The sequence below is a fragment of the Martes martes genome (assembly GCF_963455335.1).
Source record: "Martes martes genome assembly, chromosome: 9".
Lineage (NCBI taxonomy): Eukaryota > Metazoa > Chordata > Mammalia > Carnivora > Mustelidae > Martes > Martes martes.
In genome coordinates, this window is record NC_137896.1 from 74,308,480 (window position 1) to 74,328,060 (window position 19,581).

At 33.9% G+C, this 19,581-nt stretch overlaps 1 protein-coding gene and 1 long non-coding RNA gene across 4 annotated transcripts in view; one reads left to right on the forward strand and one right to left on the reverse strand.

The window, feature by feature from the left end:
- The window catches only part of LOC308348729, a 297,221-nt gene that overhangs the window by 20,966 nt on the left and 256,674 nt on the right, over nt 1-19,581 (forward strand). The gene's annotated exons all lie outside the window — the stretch shown is intronic.
- Nucleotides 1-19,581, reverse strand: part of PNPT1 (polyribonucleotide nucleotidyltransferase 1) — a 45,332-nt gene that overhangs the window by 8,977 nt on the left and 16,774 nt on the right. The window contains exons 9-21 of the mRNA XM_080813015.1: nt 18,602-18,788; nt 17,647-17,698; nt 17,197-17,254; nt 15,287-15,383; nt 14,729-14,831; nt 10,789-10,859; nt 9,036-9,072; nt 6,812-6,878; nt 6,640-6,729; nt 5,433-5,486; nt 941-1,047; nt 433-504; nt 278-341 (exon numbers count right to left, since the gene is read on the reverse strand). Of these exons, the coding sequence (XP_080669141.1) occupies nt 278-341; nt 433-504; nt 941-1,047; nt 5,433-5,486; nt 6,640-6,729; nt 6,812-6,878; nt 9,036-9,072; nt 10,789-10,859; nt 14,729-14,831; nt 15,287-15,383; nt 17,197-17,254; nt 17,647-17,698; nt 18,602-18,788 (1,059 nt within the window). The remainder of the gene's footprint in view (nt 1-277; nt 342-432; nt 505-940; nt 1,048-5,432; nt 5,487-6,639; nt 6,730-6,811; nt 6,879-9,035; nt 9,073-10,788; nt 10,860-14,728; nt 14,832-15,286; nt 15,384-17,196; nt 17,255-17,646; nt 17,699-18,601; nt 18,789-19,581) is intronic.

Below are 19,581 nucleotides of genomic sequence, written 5' to 3' on the forward strand. Positions count from 1 at the left end.
TTTATGGAGTAAAATCCAAATTCTTTAGTAATCAAAGCTCTTCATATCCTAATTACCTTTACAATTCTACTTATAGTCCCCTTTCTCCATAAATCTTATCTTAGGGAGTCACTTATAAAAACTGAATTTTCTCTGGTCTCTCATAAAGTTTTAAAATTTCATTTCCAAAACAGTATTTTATAAAAAGCCCATTTTTAATATGCCTAATGGGAATTATAGTTGTCATGAATAAATGAAAAATGATGGAAAGAGAATCAGGCACACTAGCTTAGCTTACCTGAGGCTTGTTGAATGGCCTCCATTACAATTTTTATTGGTACTCCAGGTAATTTAATATCAGCCTGACGTGGAAAAGTAAAATAATTATATAAATATTGATTCATGACATTATTTAAATATTATAAAAGTGAAACAAAATAGATTTTAAAATACCTGTAATGCGGTTATTCCCTTATTGGTACCAGCTATTTTGAAATCCATGTCACCATTGTAATCTTCAATTCCCTGAAGGAATTTAAGAAATGATATAGTTTTAAACAAAAACAAAATTCATCCAGGCACTATAGAGGAATTTTAAAAAACATCTAGAGAAGTAAACCATGTCCTCTAAGACTAAATACAAAGTATCTTCTACAGTAACTATTGCTTCGAATTTGTGGCTTTTTAAGTTAGAACTGTTTCATCAGAAAATTACTTTAAGTTCATGTTGTTCCCCCATAAATGCACAGGGATTCATTTATGATCACCCTAAAGTGAGCCGTTATGGATTTTTATACTGCTTTATGTATATTTTAACTCACATCCTATAAAATCCAAGGCTAATATGCAGAGGAGGAAAGTAAGATAAGTAATAACAAGTAATGTTATTCTTCTAAGCATCCAATGCTTATAAAATGTGTCATCTTCACCACTGAATATTTGAAAACATGGATATACTTGCCAGAATATCTGTCAGCAAACGATAATCTTCTATTTCACCCTTGTCAGGATTGTTTTTGGTGACCAATCCTATTGCCACACCTGCGACAGCAGATGAAATTGGAACTCCTATAATTGAGAAGAAGAGTTTGTATGTAATGTGTACATCAACCTAACACACATATTTATCATTCTTTTGATATTTGATGTAAGTGAGTGGTGTTTTAAATTTGACATCATCAGAACCAAGCCGGAAAGGTCATCTATCTACCTCATTTCTTCTTAAGCATATGAAAAAAGCCCCTTAAAACAAATAAACAGGTAATCACTTTTCTCACAAAAATCTCTATAAAAATAGCACACTTCACTCTTAATAGAATCCATTTGTCTTTTTACTTTTGGTATGTTTATCTTCTTTTTTTGGAAATGTAACCATGTTATTGGTAAATCCCTCCAGCCTAAACCCCTCATCTCACCTCTCCATGAAAGCCATCAGTAGGTTTTTTTGTGTGTATGTATCCTCCCAGAAAATTTATGTCCAAATATGAATCAAAGTGTAATCTTTTGTTCTCTTTACTTATGGAAGCATAGTGAATGTGCTCACTATTCTGCACCTTGCCTTTTTTCACTTAATAACATACCTTGGATAATGACACATAATGCCATACAAAGTTCCACCTTATTCTTTTGAATGGCTGCTCAGTACTCCCTGAATGGATTTATAAGCCACATAATAGAAGTGGGATTACTGGGTCAAAAGGTATGTGGGTTTACATTTATTATAAATCTGTCAAACTGCCTTCTAGAGTGTAGCATTTTATATTTCTACCAGCTGTATTTGAGGGTGCCTGCTGTTCTACTTTCTTGTTAATTCCTGTCAGATCTTTTGACCTTTGCTATATAAAGGGCAAAAATGATAGCTTATTGTTTTTAATTTGACTTTTTTATGAGTGAGATTAAACTTTTTTTATGTTTATAAACTGTTTAATTAATTAATTAATTAATTAATTTAGGCTCCATGCCCAGCTATGGAGCCCAGTGCAGGGCTTGAACTCACAACACTGAGATCAAGACCCATGATGAGATCAAGAGTTGGACGCTTAACCAACTGAGCTACCCAGGCACCCCTTATATTTCTTTTTCTGTGAATTGCCTGTTCATGGCTTTCAACCATTTTCCTACTTATTTGTTAGTCTTTTTTCTTAATGATTTATAAAAGCTCTTTCAACATGGACTGTACATCTTTGTTAAATATAAATGTAGACTATTAAAGGAAATATATTATTTTCCTAGTCAGTTGACTTTGTTTATTGTGATTTAAAGTTGTACATTATCATGGTTCCTGGATTTTGCTTAGAAAGGTTTTTCCTAAGATTTTGATAAAATTTTCCATGTATCTTTTTTTTTTTTTTTTTACAAAACATTTAAGGTTTTATCACTTGGAACTTAACTTTTAAAAAGGATTGTGGTGAGGGATATAATTTCATATTCTCTAAGCAATCTCACTTATGCTCTTGGTTTTTAACCATAACCTATGTTGATGACCTAAAAAATCTCTCTCTCCTGCCTATTTCTCTTTGCTACTAAGCTCTAGAGCTGTATAGCCAATATGGCTATTGGACATTTCCAGCTAAATGTCCCCAAAGCATGTTATATGTATGTACATATATATAAAATGTAATCCTTTTTGTCTTGCCTTTCTTATCTTGGTTGAATGCAACTAAGATACTCGTCCAGAATCAATACTTCTTTCCTCATTTCCTATATGAAGTCACAAAGATCTGATAGTTTGTCCTTTAAATTTCTGTAGAAAGTTGTCCTTTCCTCTAAATACTGAAACATCCATTGTTACTCCTTTAATCCAAGTCTCCATTATTTCTTGTTCTGACAACATTCTCCTTGTCTGGTATCCCCAATTTTAGTCTCCCCCGTTTCCATTCTCTCCCATTTCATCCTCTAGGTCTATCATCTAAGCTGATAGTTGAAAAACTACCAAAAAGAAAATAAATCAGATTCAAATCACACCATTCCTCTACATAAAATTCTCCTGAGTTCCCCACTATTTGCTTTCAGTAAATTTTATACATGTTCTATGGTCAAAAACGTTTGGGAAATAGTGCATATCCTGTTCCTAGAGATTCAGAATTCACAATAGCATATTAAAGTTTATTTAACTCGTATTAAATAAACCTGCTTAATCCTGCTTAAATGTAGTTTAGAACAGAATGACTTTTTTTCATGGTATACAATAATCAACATCCAGCAGGAACACGAGTCATAGAATACTGAGTTGTGAAATACTAGCTTTAAGTTCAAAATCCTTAACATAACAATGACTTTTAAAAGGTGGTCCCAATTTATTACTTAATTTTTTCAAATACATTTTAGAAACATACTATACTGCTTCATAACTTTGCCCATTATGTTCCTTTCACGTGAAATATGGGTCCTGCTCCTAATGACAGATCAACTACTCAGCCTTTAGAACCAGATGAAATGTAGCTATCTTTATGAAGCTAAGTACCTTCAACCTAATTTTTCATCCATATTGTACATATTTGTGCCTTTTACCTATTTGACTTAATCTCCTTGCTCTTATGTTTTTTGTGCCTATAAGCTTTTTAGAAAACAAGTACCATTTGTATCCCTAAAGTAAGATAGTGCCTGATGTGAGGAATGACAAGCATTCATGTGTTTGAGATGAACTGCACACCCTTTGGTGGCTTTTCCCACAGGACTTAACATTCATTCTTGTCAAATTCAATTGTTTTCTATTTGGCTTATTTTTTATCTTAACATTTTTTTAGAGATCAAAATTGTCATTTAACACATCAGTCATCCTTTTTAGCAGTATCCTTTTAATTAATTAGCAGGCCAGTGTTCTAAGTCAATTCAATAATAAAAACACTGAAAGGGACAGGGCTTAGAAGGAAACATCTTCAGGCATTTCACTTAACCAAACCATCCTACTGATCAGATCTGCTTGTCTCTTCTGCTCGTGCTTCAACCAGTTATGATGATGCACCAATCATCCATCTCAATTTCTGTATCATTTACAGAAAAATCATGAGCTGCCAAGCTACTCTAGAAACGGTGTAAGCAGCAATCGCCCTCCCCACTCCAAATCTGGTAATGTTTCCAAAGTGGAACATTATTTTACGACATGATTTATTTTAAATGAGTCCCTCTCGTCCCTTCTCTTCACAGCCCCCTCCTTCCTAAAAATACTTATAAACCTTTTTTTTTCTTAAATAATCTCTTTAAGAGCTTTGCTAAGGGTGACTGTCAAGTTCACTAGGTTATGCTTTATAGAAAATACCTTACTTTTTTTTTCAAAATTAAGAACTTTTTGTATCCTTCGTATATTAGTTTCTGATTTTTCAAATACTGCCAACATTGGTCAGGTATCTCATCCTGAAGTTCTCATCTTTACTTAGGTTGGGTTTTTGTCAAGACCAAAAGATCTGAATTCATTTAAAGCATTTAAAGACTCTTATAATCTCCTTTTACTTTATCTTTCAGTTCACCTTTTTGAGAATATGTTGTTTCCTAGTACGAAAATTTAAGACTGATTGAATGCAAGCTCCACCAGGACAGGGGCTTTGTTTTGTTCATCACTATGTCCCCAAGGCTTAGCTCAGTGCTTGGCACAGGGGTGGCATCTAGTAAAGACTGGCTGAATGAATGCATGAAGGTGAAAACAAAAAGTATTTTACCAGCAACCTTAAATATCACCTTATGCTTTTCTGGCACTGAACACAACTAGAAAAGTACTTTTGGGTTGTTGTTTTTCTTTTTGCTTTGGCTTAAGTTTTCATCTTTCTAGATAGTGTTACTGTATATTCACACAATTCTTCTATCTCATCCTTGGTTATAGTATCCTTTCTGTCTTTCTGTTTTTCTGTACTATAGATGTGTGAACTTAGGGGGAGCTCCGTGTAGCCTCTTGAGTATCTTTAGGTTCCCTTCCTTCTTGAACAGCAACATTGGTGAGATACAGAAATTGTTTTCAGAGCCTTAACATGTTGACTCTTTCCCCCTTTTAGTGTTTCAAACTGAGAGATTATACTGAACCTCTTATAGTCTTTCTTCCTAAAGTTCTGTGTATCCTTCTGTGCGTGGTACTGTTCTTCTCATGGTTTGCAAATTGAATGGAAGATTACATGGTTATTTTCCTTTACGGGTCCTAAATACTTCTGCTTCCTGGTCCAAACTTTATTGGTGAATGGAATCAACTACAGAGCTCTTTACCTTTTGGAAGGTAAGAAGGCTCAGTGGATCACCAAGGCAAGTAAATAATTTCAGTGTTCTCCCTTGTACCAGAAATAAGAATTCTAGTAATTATCTGTATAGCTGTAAGCTGCACTTTGTAACTATCTTGCTCTGGTCTGGTTTGGTAATCTGTAATCTGACTTCTCCAGGTCTTACCAAAATGTAATTTTAAAGAGATCTTATATTTTATACTAATTAAATAGAGATAAAGCATTAGTAGCTTTGACACATAATTCTTTTACCTGCGTCCATTAATGCTAAACTTCCACCACATGCAGATGCCATTGAAGATGATCCTATTGAAACAAAAAAATACTTGTTTATAATATACTGATTTTTTTAAATGTAGAAAACTGTTACTATTGGTTATTTCCTTATAAATATTCAGTATTCTTTCCTTCTTTCTTTTTAAAAGCAATTAAGGCAAGCTCTGTTAAACCATAAACTATAGGGCTACACAGTCCAATATGATAGCCATTAGGTACATGTAGCTACTAAATTTAAATTAATTGAAATAAATTCAGTTCCTCCACTGTATACTATGGAAATAATTTCCATCATCATAGAAAGTTTTATAGGACAGCAGTGCTACAGATTCTAAGAAACCTCCCAGAAAAACCACCATGCCTCTTCTGTTGCTTAATCAGAAGGCAGTTAAAGATATAGGCTCTGGCTCTCTCACTGGACCCTAAGTTATAGCCTAGTCACACCCTGTAAAGAACAGAAAGTCTCTAGCTTAAATTCAGAGGGGTTTTTTTTGTTGTTGTTTTTAAGTATCTGTGACCATCACTGTGACCTTTCTGTCTCTAATGGCCGTACTTTGCCTTGACGTGGGTACTTAATGTTAATTTAAATTTGATCTTTTAAAATATATTTTTAAAAGATTTTATTTAAGAGAGAGAGAGTGCACAAGCAGGGGGAACGGCAGGCAGAGAGAGAAGCAGGCTCCCTGCTGAGCAAGGAACCTGAAGTGGCACTTGATCCCAGGACCCTGGGATCATGACCTGAGCTGAAGGTAGATGCTTAACCGACTGAGCCACCCAGGCATGCTAAATTTGATCTCTTAGCCCAGCCACTCTCTGTGTGCTGCCTGCTTATATTTGTGATACTTGATAGGTGTCCCTTCCCTGCTTAATGGATCAGTCTCTTTTGTCCTTTTCTCTCTGGAAGCTGGCTTTGCTCTATGGTTTGTTTGTAAAAACAAATAACCCCTACTGGATCTGCTATAAAAGATACATAAAGAGAAATATTTGTTTTATATTGCTTTTAAAACATCTCATTAGCTAAGAACAGCGATTTAGACAGTCTATGATTAACTAAACACATTTTTCTTTTGTCATAGACTTGGGCACTGTGGTAATAAGCATAATGTAACATAAGTTATGGAAAGACTATAACAGGGAATTCTGGTCTCTTTGACTAGAGGAAAAATTTATTTTAATATCCTACCATTTGACTCTAGGACTTCAGATGTTACTCTTACTGTGAAAGGAAAATCCTTGGGGATAACAGGATACAAAGCTTTCTCAGCAAGAGCACCTGAATTAGAATAGAAAATAATAAGCATAAATGTACTAAGTCCCCATGAGAATACCATGTAAGTTTATAGATTTGTACTCACCATGCCCAAGTTCTCTTCTATTCACCCCAGTTACTTTGCCAATTTCATTAGTGGCATAAGGAGGAAACTTAAAAACAAACAAAACAGATACATAAACAGCTGACATGGAAAGACCTAAGATATAGTATCAATATAATAAAAGAAGTTACAAAATAGTAGAATCCCATATTTTTTTAAAGTTCATTTATATACACAGAAAATGTGTATCTGAAATTTACATCAAATTACTAAACATAGCTATTTCTAATGTGTATTTGAACCAGAGTGGGAAATGGATGGTTATGGGGATTCACAACATAAGTTTCTATTATGTTTAAATTATTAACACTGATAAAAATATAAGTATTATATTTTTATAATAAGAAAAATATATACAAATTTAAAAAGAAATGCTCATTAAGGAAACAGATCTTTTCTAGTAAGGGTTTTCTTTTAGTCAGAGGTTGCAAACTATTTTATTTGACCAATATAGTATCGCAAAGGAATATGACTTAATTGCAATCATTTAAAATACTGGGAAATATCCCATAAAATCTTGGAATTCCAGTTTAACAAATATTTTTAAAAAGGAATACATGAATCTCCAAGCATCTGGATCTAGCAGTCAATTTTCAGGACTGCAGCCAGTTTTTAGGAGATAGAAAGACAGAGAAACTTGCTGGATTGCACCATGAGTGTGTAATCAGCAATACCCAGACTGCAGGGACCTCTACAGGTAAATGGCTCTGGGACTTCAACAGACAGACTAAAAAGAAAAGAACATGTTGGAGAAGAAACTATAGATTAACAGAGACTTATAGAAATACCAAAATTTTTTTTAAAAAATGGGCAAGATTACAGTGTCTAGGGATGTATACCAGAAATGCAAGAAGTAATTACTATAAAATTTAGGAGAGTAGTTACTTTCAGGGAAAGAAGGGTGTTGAGACTAGGATGAAAAGCATGGAGGGGCTTCAGGGGTGACTGGGAACATTCCTATTCTCTGATTTCAGTGGTGGTTATAAGATTCTCTGCCTCATAAAAACTCATTATGCCATCCTTTGTTTTATATCATTTTCAGTATCTGTGTTTTATTTTACAATAAAAAGTTTTTAAAAAATGAAATGATGTAGCAATAACAACCCATATCCTTTTACTGCCCCTCTCTTCATTTCTGTTGCCAGTCATCATCTAGAGGTGCATTTTTCACAGCTGCCCTTTTTATTATTTATTTTTATTTTTTTAAAAGACTTCATTTATTTATATGACACAGAGAGAAGAGAACAAGCACAAGCAGGAGGAGCAGAAGGCAGAGGAAGAGGGAGAAGCAGGCTCCCCACTGAGCAAGGAGCCCAATGTGGGCCTTGTTCCCAGAACCACAGGATCATGCCCCAAGCTGAAGGCAGACACTTAACTGATTAGGCTACCCAGGTACCCCCACAGCTGCCCATTTTAAAGGCTGCCATCCATGTGCTGTGCAGCTCATGGCAAAGGATATGCTTTACTCAATTATAATTCCTTTCTGGCCTCTGCAGCATCTGAGTATATTAAGAACAGGATATTTATAAGGGATGCAAATCTGTGAAAATCTCCAGGTTTGTGTATATTCTCTATTAATCATAGTATGCTCAAAAAAATTGAGATGTTGAGATTCTGGGCAGCCAACAACAGTCACTCAGAAGTGAAGTGACTTGCTGCTTTTACACTAGCCTTCCAGCAAATATGCTCCAAATACTAAAAATGCTAAATATGTGTAGTGTGCCTTAGGACTTGTATATCAAGTCAATCACGAACTCTTAATAGTTTCACATAAAGTAATTTACTATTAAATACCTCAGAGTTCTTTTACTACTAATCAACTGAGTAAAAATATGAACATTTAAATGAACTAAAGGGATGAGGTGATTTGTCATCTGAGGCATTGAAAAGCCCCACTTTTGTTGGATACCGGTGAATGGGTACAATGTTTTCTTGATTAAAATAAAATTGTCTACTATAATTTAACTTTTATGTATGACTCAGAACATGAAGTTACTGACTGAAACTATGACTTCTCTAAATTCCCTTCTGCATGCAATAAAAGAACATGCCCAAATCCACCTTAACAGATACATAAAATCAGCAGAGTAAAATGTTAATAGTAGAACCTAAGCAGTGAGCATATGGGTATTCACTCTAAATTTCTTTCAACTTTGCTATATCCTGAAAATTTTTCATAAAATATTAGGGATAAAATTCACCTTACCTCATAGTGCAGCATGAAATTTTTATCTTTTATTCCACTACAAACAAAAAGCATAATATTAAAAACATCATATAAATACAAAAAAAAACTTGAATAAGCAACTAAAAAGATTTACGAGGATTTAAAAAATAATTATGTATTAAAGAGATTTGGTCTGAAATTGAAAACCAGAATCGGAAGGATGAATGTCAGAGACAGTATTTTTTTCCTGGGGTTTTATGAATGAATTTTATGAAGATTTAGGAAAACATTTTGCTTCAAATAGAAACACTTAAATATTCTATTTGTATACTAAGACAGTAGACATTTACTTTTAAGCATTAGTATCTGCTGAGAGAATCTTAAATTTTATAAATACATTAAATCTCAGAATTATGATCTTTCTCCAATCAGTATGTGAAATGAACATCAGTAACTGAAATGATATAGGGGAGAGCAATGAGGAGATCAGACAGGCAAAGATTTTTCCAGGGTTTGAAATGAGAAATGTTATGACTATATCTAGAACAATGAGGAAAATAGGGATGAGAAGAAATACAATTCCTGGAAGCAGGAAACCAGATTTATCTACAACTGAGGAAAAGACTGACATATTCAGGGTCTTAGCACAGTGTCCCCGTTGAGTGGGTGTATTACAAAAGGTACCTCTCTGTGCAAAGGCTTGAAAAGACCTGGGTAGGGCTAAATCTGCATAACCATAAACCACAGTCTAAGGAAGAGAAATCTAAAAACCTGAGTACAGAAGACGAAAGGAATAACAGATTTGAGGGGCTAAAGAGGAGGATACGGATCATTAGTGCAGCACCTCCATTTTACAAGATGAAGAAACCAAAGGCCAACATGGCTGACTGATATGTGCCCTCTCTTTTACACAGGTTACAGACCTAAGACTAGAATGTAAAGAGGTACCCTGGCCAAGTCCAGTGCTCTTTCTTATGAAGCCGTGTTGCCTTTTAGAAGAGAAAGGAGTCAATGTGAAGAAGGGCAGAGCAACCAAGTTTGGGCTCAGATGGGAATTTAAAATAAAAAGTTTAAGAGCTCCCCCAAAAGGATTATGATTACAATAACAATCTCGCCTATACACACAGCTGTATTGCCAATTCTGTCAGCTATGTGAAAAACAATTACTGATGCCATCCTGAAGATACTGGGGGTTATCCTCATCAGTTGAGCAGTAGGAAGAGGGAGGCAGAGTCTTATGGTCTTCTGAGACCCTTACCAAAGGAAAGGGAAGCAAAAGTAGGCACTGAGCAAAGAAAAGAACTGTGCCTGGAATAGTAGCACTGCTGAGGACTGGAACATAGGATTCTCATCATCTGAAATTGATGAACAAGATTTTACTGCTGACTCTCTAGGAACAGAGGAGGAGAGCCAAGTATTTCTGAACATAAATTTCAATGTAGCCTGGGATTAAATAAGGCCTTTTTTTTTTTTAAACTTACTAACAGCCTCCGGATTCTTTTTAGCAACTGAGACTCTTTCTTATGTATTTGCTCTCTTCTTTATAACAGAAAAACCTACCCGTATCTGTCCTGAGGTTCTAGAGACAGAGACTAAAGTGAATGTACCCATGTTAAAAATACCCTATAAACAGAAAAATAAAGTAGAGGTAATAGGTTTAAAAAAGTAATAATAATATACTACATGAGCTTCAATTATATACTGGAACATTGTAACTTACTTTAAAACATATCAAACATATGTTTTAGGACATACCAACACACTTTAAAACTTACCAAAAAACATAACTTACTTTATGGCTGTTATAATTCGATCTGACTTCATACTAGATTCTAATGAATCAAATGTAACAGTACAAAGCACCTAAAATAGTAAGAAAAAAACCTGTCAGGTTTTAATGTACTAACAATGAAGAGGAAAACTAAAAACATTTCAAGAACCCAATTAGCTATTAGAGACATGGGATAAATAAATTCTATACAAAACTTGCCATGCTAGAGTAAACATTTATTCATTCTATAAATATGAGAGCTATGTGGAAATCTCAATAACCCAAAGGTCTACCATCGTAGACTACATATGTAAAGAACTGTACTAAGTACTGAGGGAGGACAGGAAGAGGATGGTATGTTTGTAAAACCTGGCTATAAAGGAAGCCTCAATAAAGGTCTAGCCAGGTGGGAAAAATAAGATGGGATCAGAGAGGGAGACAAACCATAAGAGACTCTTAAATATAGGAAGCCAACTGAGGGTTGCCAGAAGGGGGGAATGAGCAGGGTGAAGGGGTAACTAGGTGATGGGCATTAAGGAGGGCATGTGATGTAATGAGCACTGGGTGTTATATGCAACTGATATATCACTGAATTCTACCTCTGAAACTAATAATACACTAAATATTAATTAACTGAATTTAAATAAAAGAAAATTTTAAAAAATAAATAAGTAAAGGTCCAGCCAATAAAACTGCCTGCATAAAAAAAAAAGTCCAATCTTCTTTGGAGGAACATAATGTAATCCAAACTCATCAATGCATCAATCACAACATCCAGGATACAACCAAGAGAAAAATAGGAAATGGTACCCATTCTCAAGAGAAAAAATAATGAGTAGTTTGCCCCGAGCTAATTCAGATGTTGGATTAACAGAAAAGGATTTTTAATAGCTCTTATAATTATACTCAAAGATATAAAGAAAAACAAATGGAAATTCTAAAATTGAAAGATACATTATCTTATGTATCTTGACAGGAGTCAATGAACATGGAGAAGGATAACAGAAATTACCAAATCTAAAGAACAAAGAAGGGGTGTGGGGTGGGGTAGGGAAAAACATACCCTCAGTGACCTGTGGGACAATTTCAAAAGGACTAATATATATACTTACAATCCCATGAGGAGAGATAAGAGAATAAGGTAGAAAAGATATTTGAAGAAATTATAGCTGAAATCCCTAAAGTCTGATGAAAGACACAAATTTACAGATTCAAGCTCAGGAAATTTAGTATGATAAATACAAAGAAAACCACCTTTCACAGTTATATTGTTGAAACCAAAACAGAAAGAAAATCTGGAAAGCACCCAGATGAAGACAATAAATAGTATACAGGGAACAAGGATTTGAATGCATCCTGACTTTTTATTAGGAAAAAAATAAAAAATAAAAAAAGGTAGAACATTCTTTTAAGTGCTAAAAGAAAAAAGCATTAGCCCGGCATCTAAATCTTGCAAAATACATTCTTTGTACATAAAGGCAAAATAAAGATATCTTCAGATAAATGAAATATGAGAATTTGTTGTCAGAAGGTCCACAGGACAATAGTAAAGAAAGTCTTATCAGATTGAAGGAAACAATACTAGATGGGAATTTGGATCTTTGGGAAGAAATACAAAGCATCAGGAATTATAAATATATAGGTCAATAAAAAAGACGATCTTTTCCCTCCTAACTTCTGAAAATACACGATTATTTAAACTACAAGTTATAATACTGCCTTGTAGAGTTTATAATATGTAGATGTAACTTATAAGAAAGACAATTACAGCACAATGTGTGATGTAGTACTAAGAAGTTAAGGCTATACACTATATTCTCTATTGTAACCACTAAAAAAAAAAAATGCAAAGTTACAGCTAGAAAACAGAGACATATTAAAATGGAATTTAAAAAAATGTCCAGTTAATTCAAAAAGAAGGCAAAATAGAAAAATTAAAAACAGAGGGGGCAAACAAAAATAATGAAATGACAGGCTAAATTTAATCACATCAGTAATTAAGTTGATCATTAATGGACTAAACAGTCTTAAAAGACTGAGATTGTCAGAAGAGCTAACAGAAGTATGCAGGCTATCTTAATGGAGTTATTTTAAAAAATTTATTAAGAGGCTACTGGGTAGCTCAGTGGGTTAAAGCCTCCGCCTTCAGCTTAGGTCATGATCCCAGGGTTCTGGGATCGAGCCCCACATCGGGCTCTCTCTGCTACGTGGGGAGCCTGCTTCTTCCTCTCTCTCTGCCTGCCTCTCTGCCTACTTGTGATGTCTGTCTGTCAAATAAATAAATAAAATCTTAAAAAAAATTATTAAAAGGCATAAAAGAAAACCTGAATTAAGAGTGAGACTATTTATTAAAAAGACTGTGATTTAAATTGTAAAAATAATTTCTCTCTCAATTTATAAGTTCAGTGTAATACCAATAAAAAGAAAGATTTTTTTTTCCATAACTTGATTCTAAAATTCAAATGAAGGAACAAATGTACCAGAACAGCTAAGACAATTTTGAGAGGCAGGGAAGAATAAAAAGGGAATATTTACTTCTCACCTATTAATATATACCTGCAAAGTATAGTATCTAAAACAGTGTGACACCAGCCTAGGAAATTCACAGAATGATGGAAGAGAATATAGTCCAAAATGTATTTATAAACTTAGAATATAGATAAATTGATATTATAAGTCAACAGAAAAAATGAATTATTAGTTAATGTGTTGTAAACGTGGCTTACTCTGGAGGTTCCCATCTCATACCATATCTAAGAGTAAATGCCAAAACAGATTAATGGTCTAAATTTGATAGCTACTACTAGAAAGTTAACAAAAAAAAACTAGGTGCCTAATTTTGTGACTTTGGTGGTAAGGAAAGATTTCTTAAATAAGACTTTAAAAACACAAATCACAAAATAAAAAAGGGAAGCATTAACAACATCAAAACTAAGGATTTCAGGTTCACTCTAGACAAAGAGTAGGTTACCACAAGCCAAGTTAAAAGGTTTATGATAAAGAAGGAGATAATATATTCAAATTCTGGTTACTGAAAAGGATTAATGTTTAAAACACATTAAAAAAATCACTTAAAAATAGGAAGAAAAAAGGGTAAGAACCAGATAATTCACAAAAGAGCAAATCTGAACCAGGGCCATCATAGTGCTCAAGTTTTACGAGATAAGAGAGCCCTGAAAGGTGTGCAGCCCCCAGGGTATGATTTATACAGTGATGACATTGACTTACTATGATATAAAGAGATCCTCAGCTGCACAGGGAAATACAAACGAAAGCAAGGAATACCACTTGGTACCAATCTGACTGGCAAACTTAAAGTAGTGATTAATAATGAGAAAAAGGAGGAGGTATAAAGCAAATACCATACAAAAAACAATGGATACACATATATGTTAAATACAAGAGCACAGGTGCTAATGTAAGGGAAAAAATAGGACTGAGGTATAGGCTAAATAAAGAAAACAAATGAGGGCCCTGAAAAGACCAAAAATAAACAATATGCTAAAAACTAAAGAGTGTATGAGTTACTCAATTTTGTGCATCAAGATTAAAAGAAAAATATCATATATGATAAAGATACCAGGTAATTCTAGAAAATGCAAAGCAATTTATAGTGACACAAGCAGATCAACAGTTGCCTAAGGAAGGGGAGGGGAGCAGGGAAGAAGGGATTACAGAGAGGCAGGAAGAACCTTTTGTGGGTGATTGATATGTTCATTGACTTTGGTGACAGTTTCCCAGTTGTATACACGTGAAAACCTATTAAACATACACTTTAAATATGTGCATTTTCTTGGACAGCAATTATACCTCAAAAAAGCTGTTAAAAATATTTTCTAAAAATCAGGTATTAAGAAATTGCCTTTGATAAAAATCTATACTGTCTACATAATGTACTTCTATTAGATGTAATTAAGCAACCTGGAATCAGCAAATAATTACAGCATTTTATATACATTACCTGTGTTTGTCCCCTCTGAAATAATGCTGATCCATGAAGAGTTTTAAACATATCTACCTCACAATTTATATTCCGAAGTGAAGTCAAATCTCGACCATCGCACCTATAGTAATAAAGGAAAAAAGTATGTAAAGCAGTCTTCAGAATCAGAAATATCACCTATTATTTCTTATCCTACCAAGGAGTGCTCAACTCCAGTTGTGTAATGTATCACCTGAGGAATTTAAGAACTTTAAAAAATAATACAGATACCTGATCCCCACCCTAAATCCCACTGAATCACAATCTCAGGTTGTGACCCATTCACTTCTACTGTTAAAGAAGTTCTGCAAGGCAATTCTGATGTGCATTCAGGGTTGTGAACCACTGCTCTACACACAAGTCCCACAGAGAAACAATCAGACACATCCACACATTCTTCAACACCCATTTATGAAATACCCTAATTCTTTAATGTTCACTTGAAAAAAATCATTTCCTTGCTTTAAGCAAGTTGCCACTTTCAAGACAACTTACAGAGGCACATACTTCAATTCCATCAAAAAAGGATATATTTACCTTTTGTATTCATTCAAAATAATACTTCTAAAAACCTCCTTTGCAACAACATTGAAGGATTCTATTATTTCAAATGTATCAGCCTCTGGAAATTTTTCTACAGAAAGAAAGACAAACCAAAACAAAGGTTTTCTCTTTTTAGAAGACACAATTTCTCTTCAATTCATAGTATCAAATCAGTTAATTATGGTAGTAAACCAAGGGAGTTGATGCTGAACTATTTAGTCCTCAAGCAAACAGAGCAGACAAATCATATATTCTCAAGTAGGAAAGACACAAGTATTATACCTCAAACATATTGTTATTGAGAACTTAATTTGTTTTCTACCAGAACAACAGAGCTTTGTTATTAGCTCTCTATTGTATTATGTTACTAACAAATCCAGCCATATTATTAAAGGGTCTGAGTGACACTTTTAAGATTAAGAGTAATCACCTTCAATGTTTTGCCTTAGGAACTTTTCTCTTAGTCTGCAAATAGAGAAATAATTTGCCTTGTATGTTACACGTCCCTACTGTTGCCTTTTTAGTTAACATTTATTAATTTCTTTCAGGACCCATGTACTATACATGCTTCTTGTTTAACACCTTTAATCTTTGTAACAACTTACGAGGTATATTTTATTATTACCACCATTCTAAAGAAGAAAAAAAAGGCTTAAAGTAAATTGCCTGAGATCATACAGGCAGTGACAGATAGAACTGTGATCTGAATACAGGTCTGTCTGCCTGTCTAGGCTTATGTTTTTAAATATTAAGCTACTTTATCAACTGATTAATACCAAGCCTTAAGCACTGTTCTCTCAAGCATTTGGTTTATTAAATATAACTTTCACCAGGACATAAAAAATGGACAGAGAGAGATATATATATTAAGAACTATATCTTCGTTAGTCAGGAATAATTTTTAAGTATTACACTTCAAATGTCATGCTTGGTACACTTTCAGTTTGTGACTGATATTTACATAATAAAATCCTTTGCTTAGTAATTTCTAGACAGCTAAATTCTCTAAAATCTAAATTTTACAATTCCACAACAGCATCAGTTAACATTTTTTGAATACTTGGTTATGTGGCAGGTACAAATGCAGATGACTTACCTATTTAAAGTAAACCAGATATTATCATAATTATTATCGTAATACCATAAACCAGATATTATCAATATTATAATTTCACAGATTAAGAACTCAAGAATTTTAAAGAGTATTTTTCAGATTTTCAAATGACATGATACAAAGTTTCCCATCATAGAGTGTAAGAACCTGATCCAGAAAAGATTGGGAATATTTCACATTCAACATTTTACTGGTGCCCACTCTATCAGGTACAGTGCTGACCACATTCACAGAAGTTAAAGATTTTATTTATTTATTTAAGAGAGAGAGAAAGAGCAAATACACATGCATATGAGCAGGGGGTGGGGCGGTAGAAGGAGAGGTAGAGAGAGAATCTCAAGCAGATGTTGTGCCGAGTCCCCCGTGGGGCTTGACCTCATGATTCTGAGGTCATAACTTAATCTGAAATTAGAAGTCAGATACTTAACTGACTGAACCACACAGGTCCCCTCACAGAAATTTTTTTTTTTAAGATTTTATTTATTTTTCAAAGAGAGAGAGAGAGCGAGTGCGTGCACGAGCAGGGAGAGCAGTACGCAGAGGGAGGAGACTTCCCATTGAGCAGGGAGCCCCATGTGGGAGTCTCTCTCAGGACCCTGGATCATGACCTGAGCTGAAGGCAGATGCCTAACTGACTGAACCACCCAGGTGTCCCTCACAGAAGTTAATTTAAAAATTAAAAAAAAAAAAAAAGGTAACAGTAACCTTGGGATGCATCATTATTTACTGAAGATGAAACTAAGGAACAAAGAAATAACTGATTGTCTGAGGTTAATAAAGCAAAGTTTACCTTTTAGTTGTTCCTCTGTATCCAATCTTATCTTGTTAATAGCTTCGTCTCTGGAAATCTAACAGAGAGTTGAGGTTCAGTATACATGGAAATATACAACATTTCTATTTTTACATTTAACAATTAACATTGTTACGTTAATTGCTAATAGTTACATTGTTACAATTAACATACGTAATAGTACTCAGATTTCTTTACTGGTAGTATTCTTTAAAAGATTAGAGCTAGTTATTGATTTATAAGAAATATTACCTATTTAATTCATTCAAATATATTTACACACTTCCCTAAAACTTGCATTAATCAACAAAAGGAGAAGCAAGTAACTACGCTTTTACTTAGCTTTCTGTTTAGAGATTTTTAATAAAAACTCATAAATCAGATTATGTGAATTATGACAAAAAAGAATTCCCAGAACAATTATTTAAGACAAAATTCAAAAATACCTACTTTATCATGTTCATAATCAGTGAAAACTGCATAGAGTCTTTCCATGGAGAGTCTATTTTAAGCACAAAATAAATATCAGCATAATAGTTCTTATGTTAATAGTATAACAATGCTATTATGAACAAAACTGCAATACTTAATAGTAAGCTAAAATATTTAATAAGCATTTCATAAAGATTTTTAAAAATGTATTTATTGTTCTTTAGCACAGCTAATCTGTTTACTATTTATAATACAATATACCAAATTTCTTTCTCCTCATCTGTCAGGTCAATCACTCACAGGTACTATGCCCTTCCTTCTTAATTGTTCAATTTATTTCACCTTAGATCTTTCTTACATACAAACTTTCTCTCCCCACTCTTTTTTAACTTCTTGCTTTTTTCTATTCTCTCCACTTTGGCTGTTATTGCAGGCAACTGTTTTCTTGGGGACAGTTTACATCTCTTTAGTCTCTGACTGATTGATGGCTGTAAGACCGATACTAAGGGAAATATTAAGTTTTTCAATTTATTTGAAATAAAATGAGATACTCTTCTGGTAATTTCATTCATACTTACTGAGTGCCTGCCTATGAGCTGGCACTGTTTTAAGCACTGGGCATACAGAGGTGGTTATACTTGATTTCTTTTCAAGAACCTCAACAGTTTCCTTAGATATTCAAATATGTTATGATTTATTCTTTTTCCTTGTTTTACATAGATATGCAGATTATCTGAATCTTAACCAGTAAACTCCCTCCCCTTTTCATTTGAGACTCAAACTTAGGCACTTGAAGTGAGAACTGGCTTACCCTTTTAAAAGCATTAGATTGGCATTTATGGCGCTCACTTTGAAAATAGAAGGATGCCATATAAGAAGTAATGCATGCATGCTTCCATGGGAAGTTTTTAGGCTTACGATTAAATTAAATCTGGTAATGACTTCAAATTTTCTTTTGTACAGATATTCTTACTTATGAGTGTGTTCCACAATCTCTGGTGAAGGGGTAAATAACTTCTGAGGTGTCCTCTTGGTAACACCAATTTCTTTTACCAATTGCTGGATGCCCTGAATTATTTGTTGGGTATATTTTACCCCCACTTTAATAGCATGGCAAAAGTCCTGTTGTAAAATGTTCTCTGCAGAGGCTTCCATCATCACTAAAGGGAGGAAAAAAAAGATTGCCAGTGAATCCTTTACCAGTATAGCATTTTTAAGCACCTTGACACAACATAAACACTACAGATCAGTTTTACTTATTAATGGTATATCAACCGTTTTAATTTCTTTCCTTTGAATCAGCATCCTTCCAAAACGTAAACAGCAGTAAATGAATAAAGAAACCTTAATACTTGAAATTAGATTTACAGCTTTCTTCAATTTAGTAAAGGATTTCTCATAAAAAAATGAAACAAAATAAACTATGCATACTTATTTATTAAATAAGTTTTGAGATATAATTCAAATACCATAAAATTCCACCTTTAAAGCATACAGCTGCATTTATTTTTAATACGTATTTAAAATGAAATTTTAAAATATCAATAAAGTAGGAATCCAGTGAATTTTTTTTTTTAAGATTTTATTTTTATTTATTTGTCAGAGAGAGAGAGAGCAAAGGCAGGCAGAGTGGCAGGCAGAGGCAGAGGAAGAAGCAGGCTCCCTGCTGAGCAAGGAGCCTGATGTGGGACTCAATCCCAGGGCACTGGGATCATGACCCAAGCCAAACGCAGCCGCTTAATTGACTGAGTCACCCAGGCATCCCAAATGCTTTCTGTTTAACAATTATTTGATGTGACCTCCTACTCAATTCTCTCATTGTCACATTGTCTAATGCTTGCACAGGTGGGGGGAAATCTTTTGCAGTGATACTGTGTCAAGTAAGCCAACTAGAGGACCGTTGCTACTCCCATAAAAAAGCTGCTTTTATGGTTTTGTGATAGTAAAACTCCT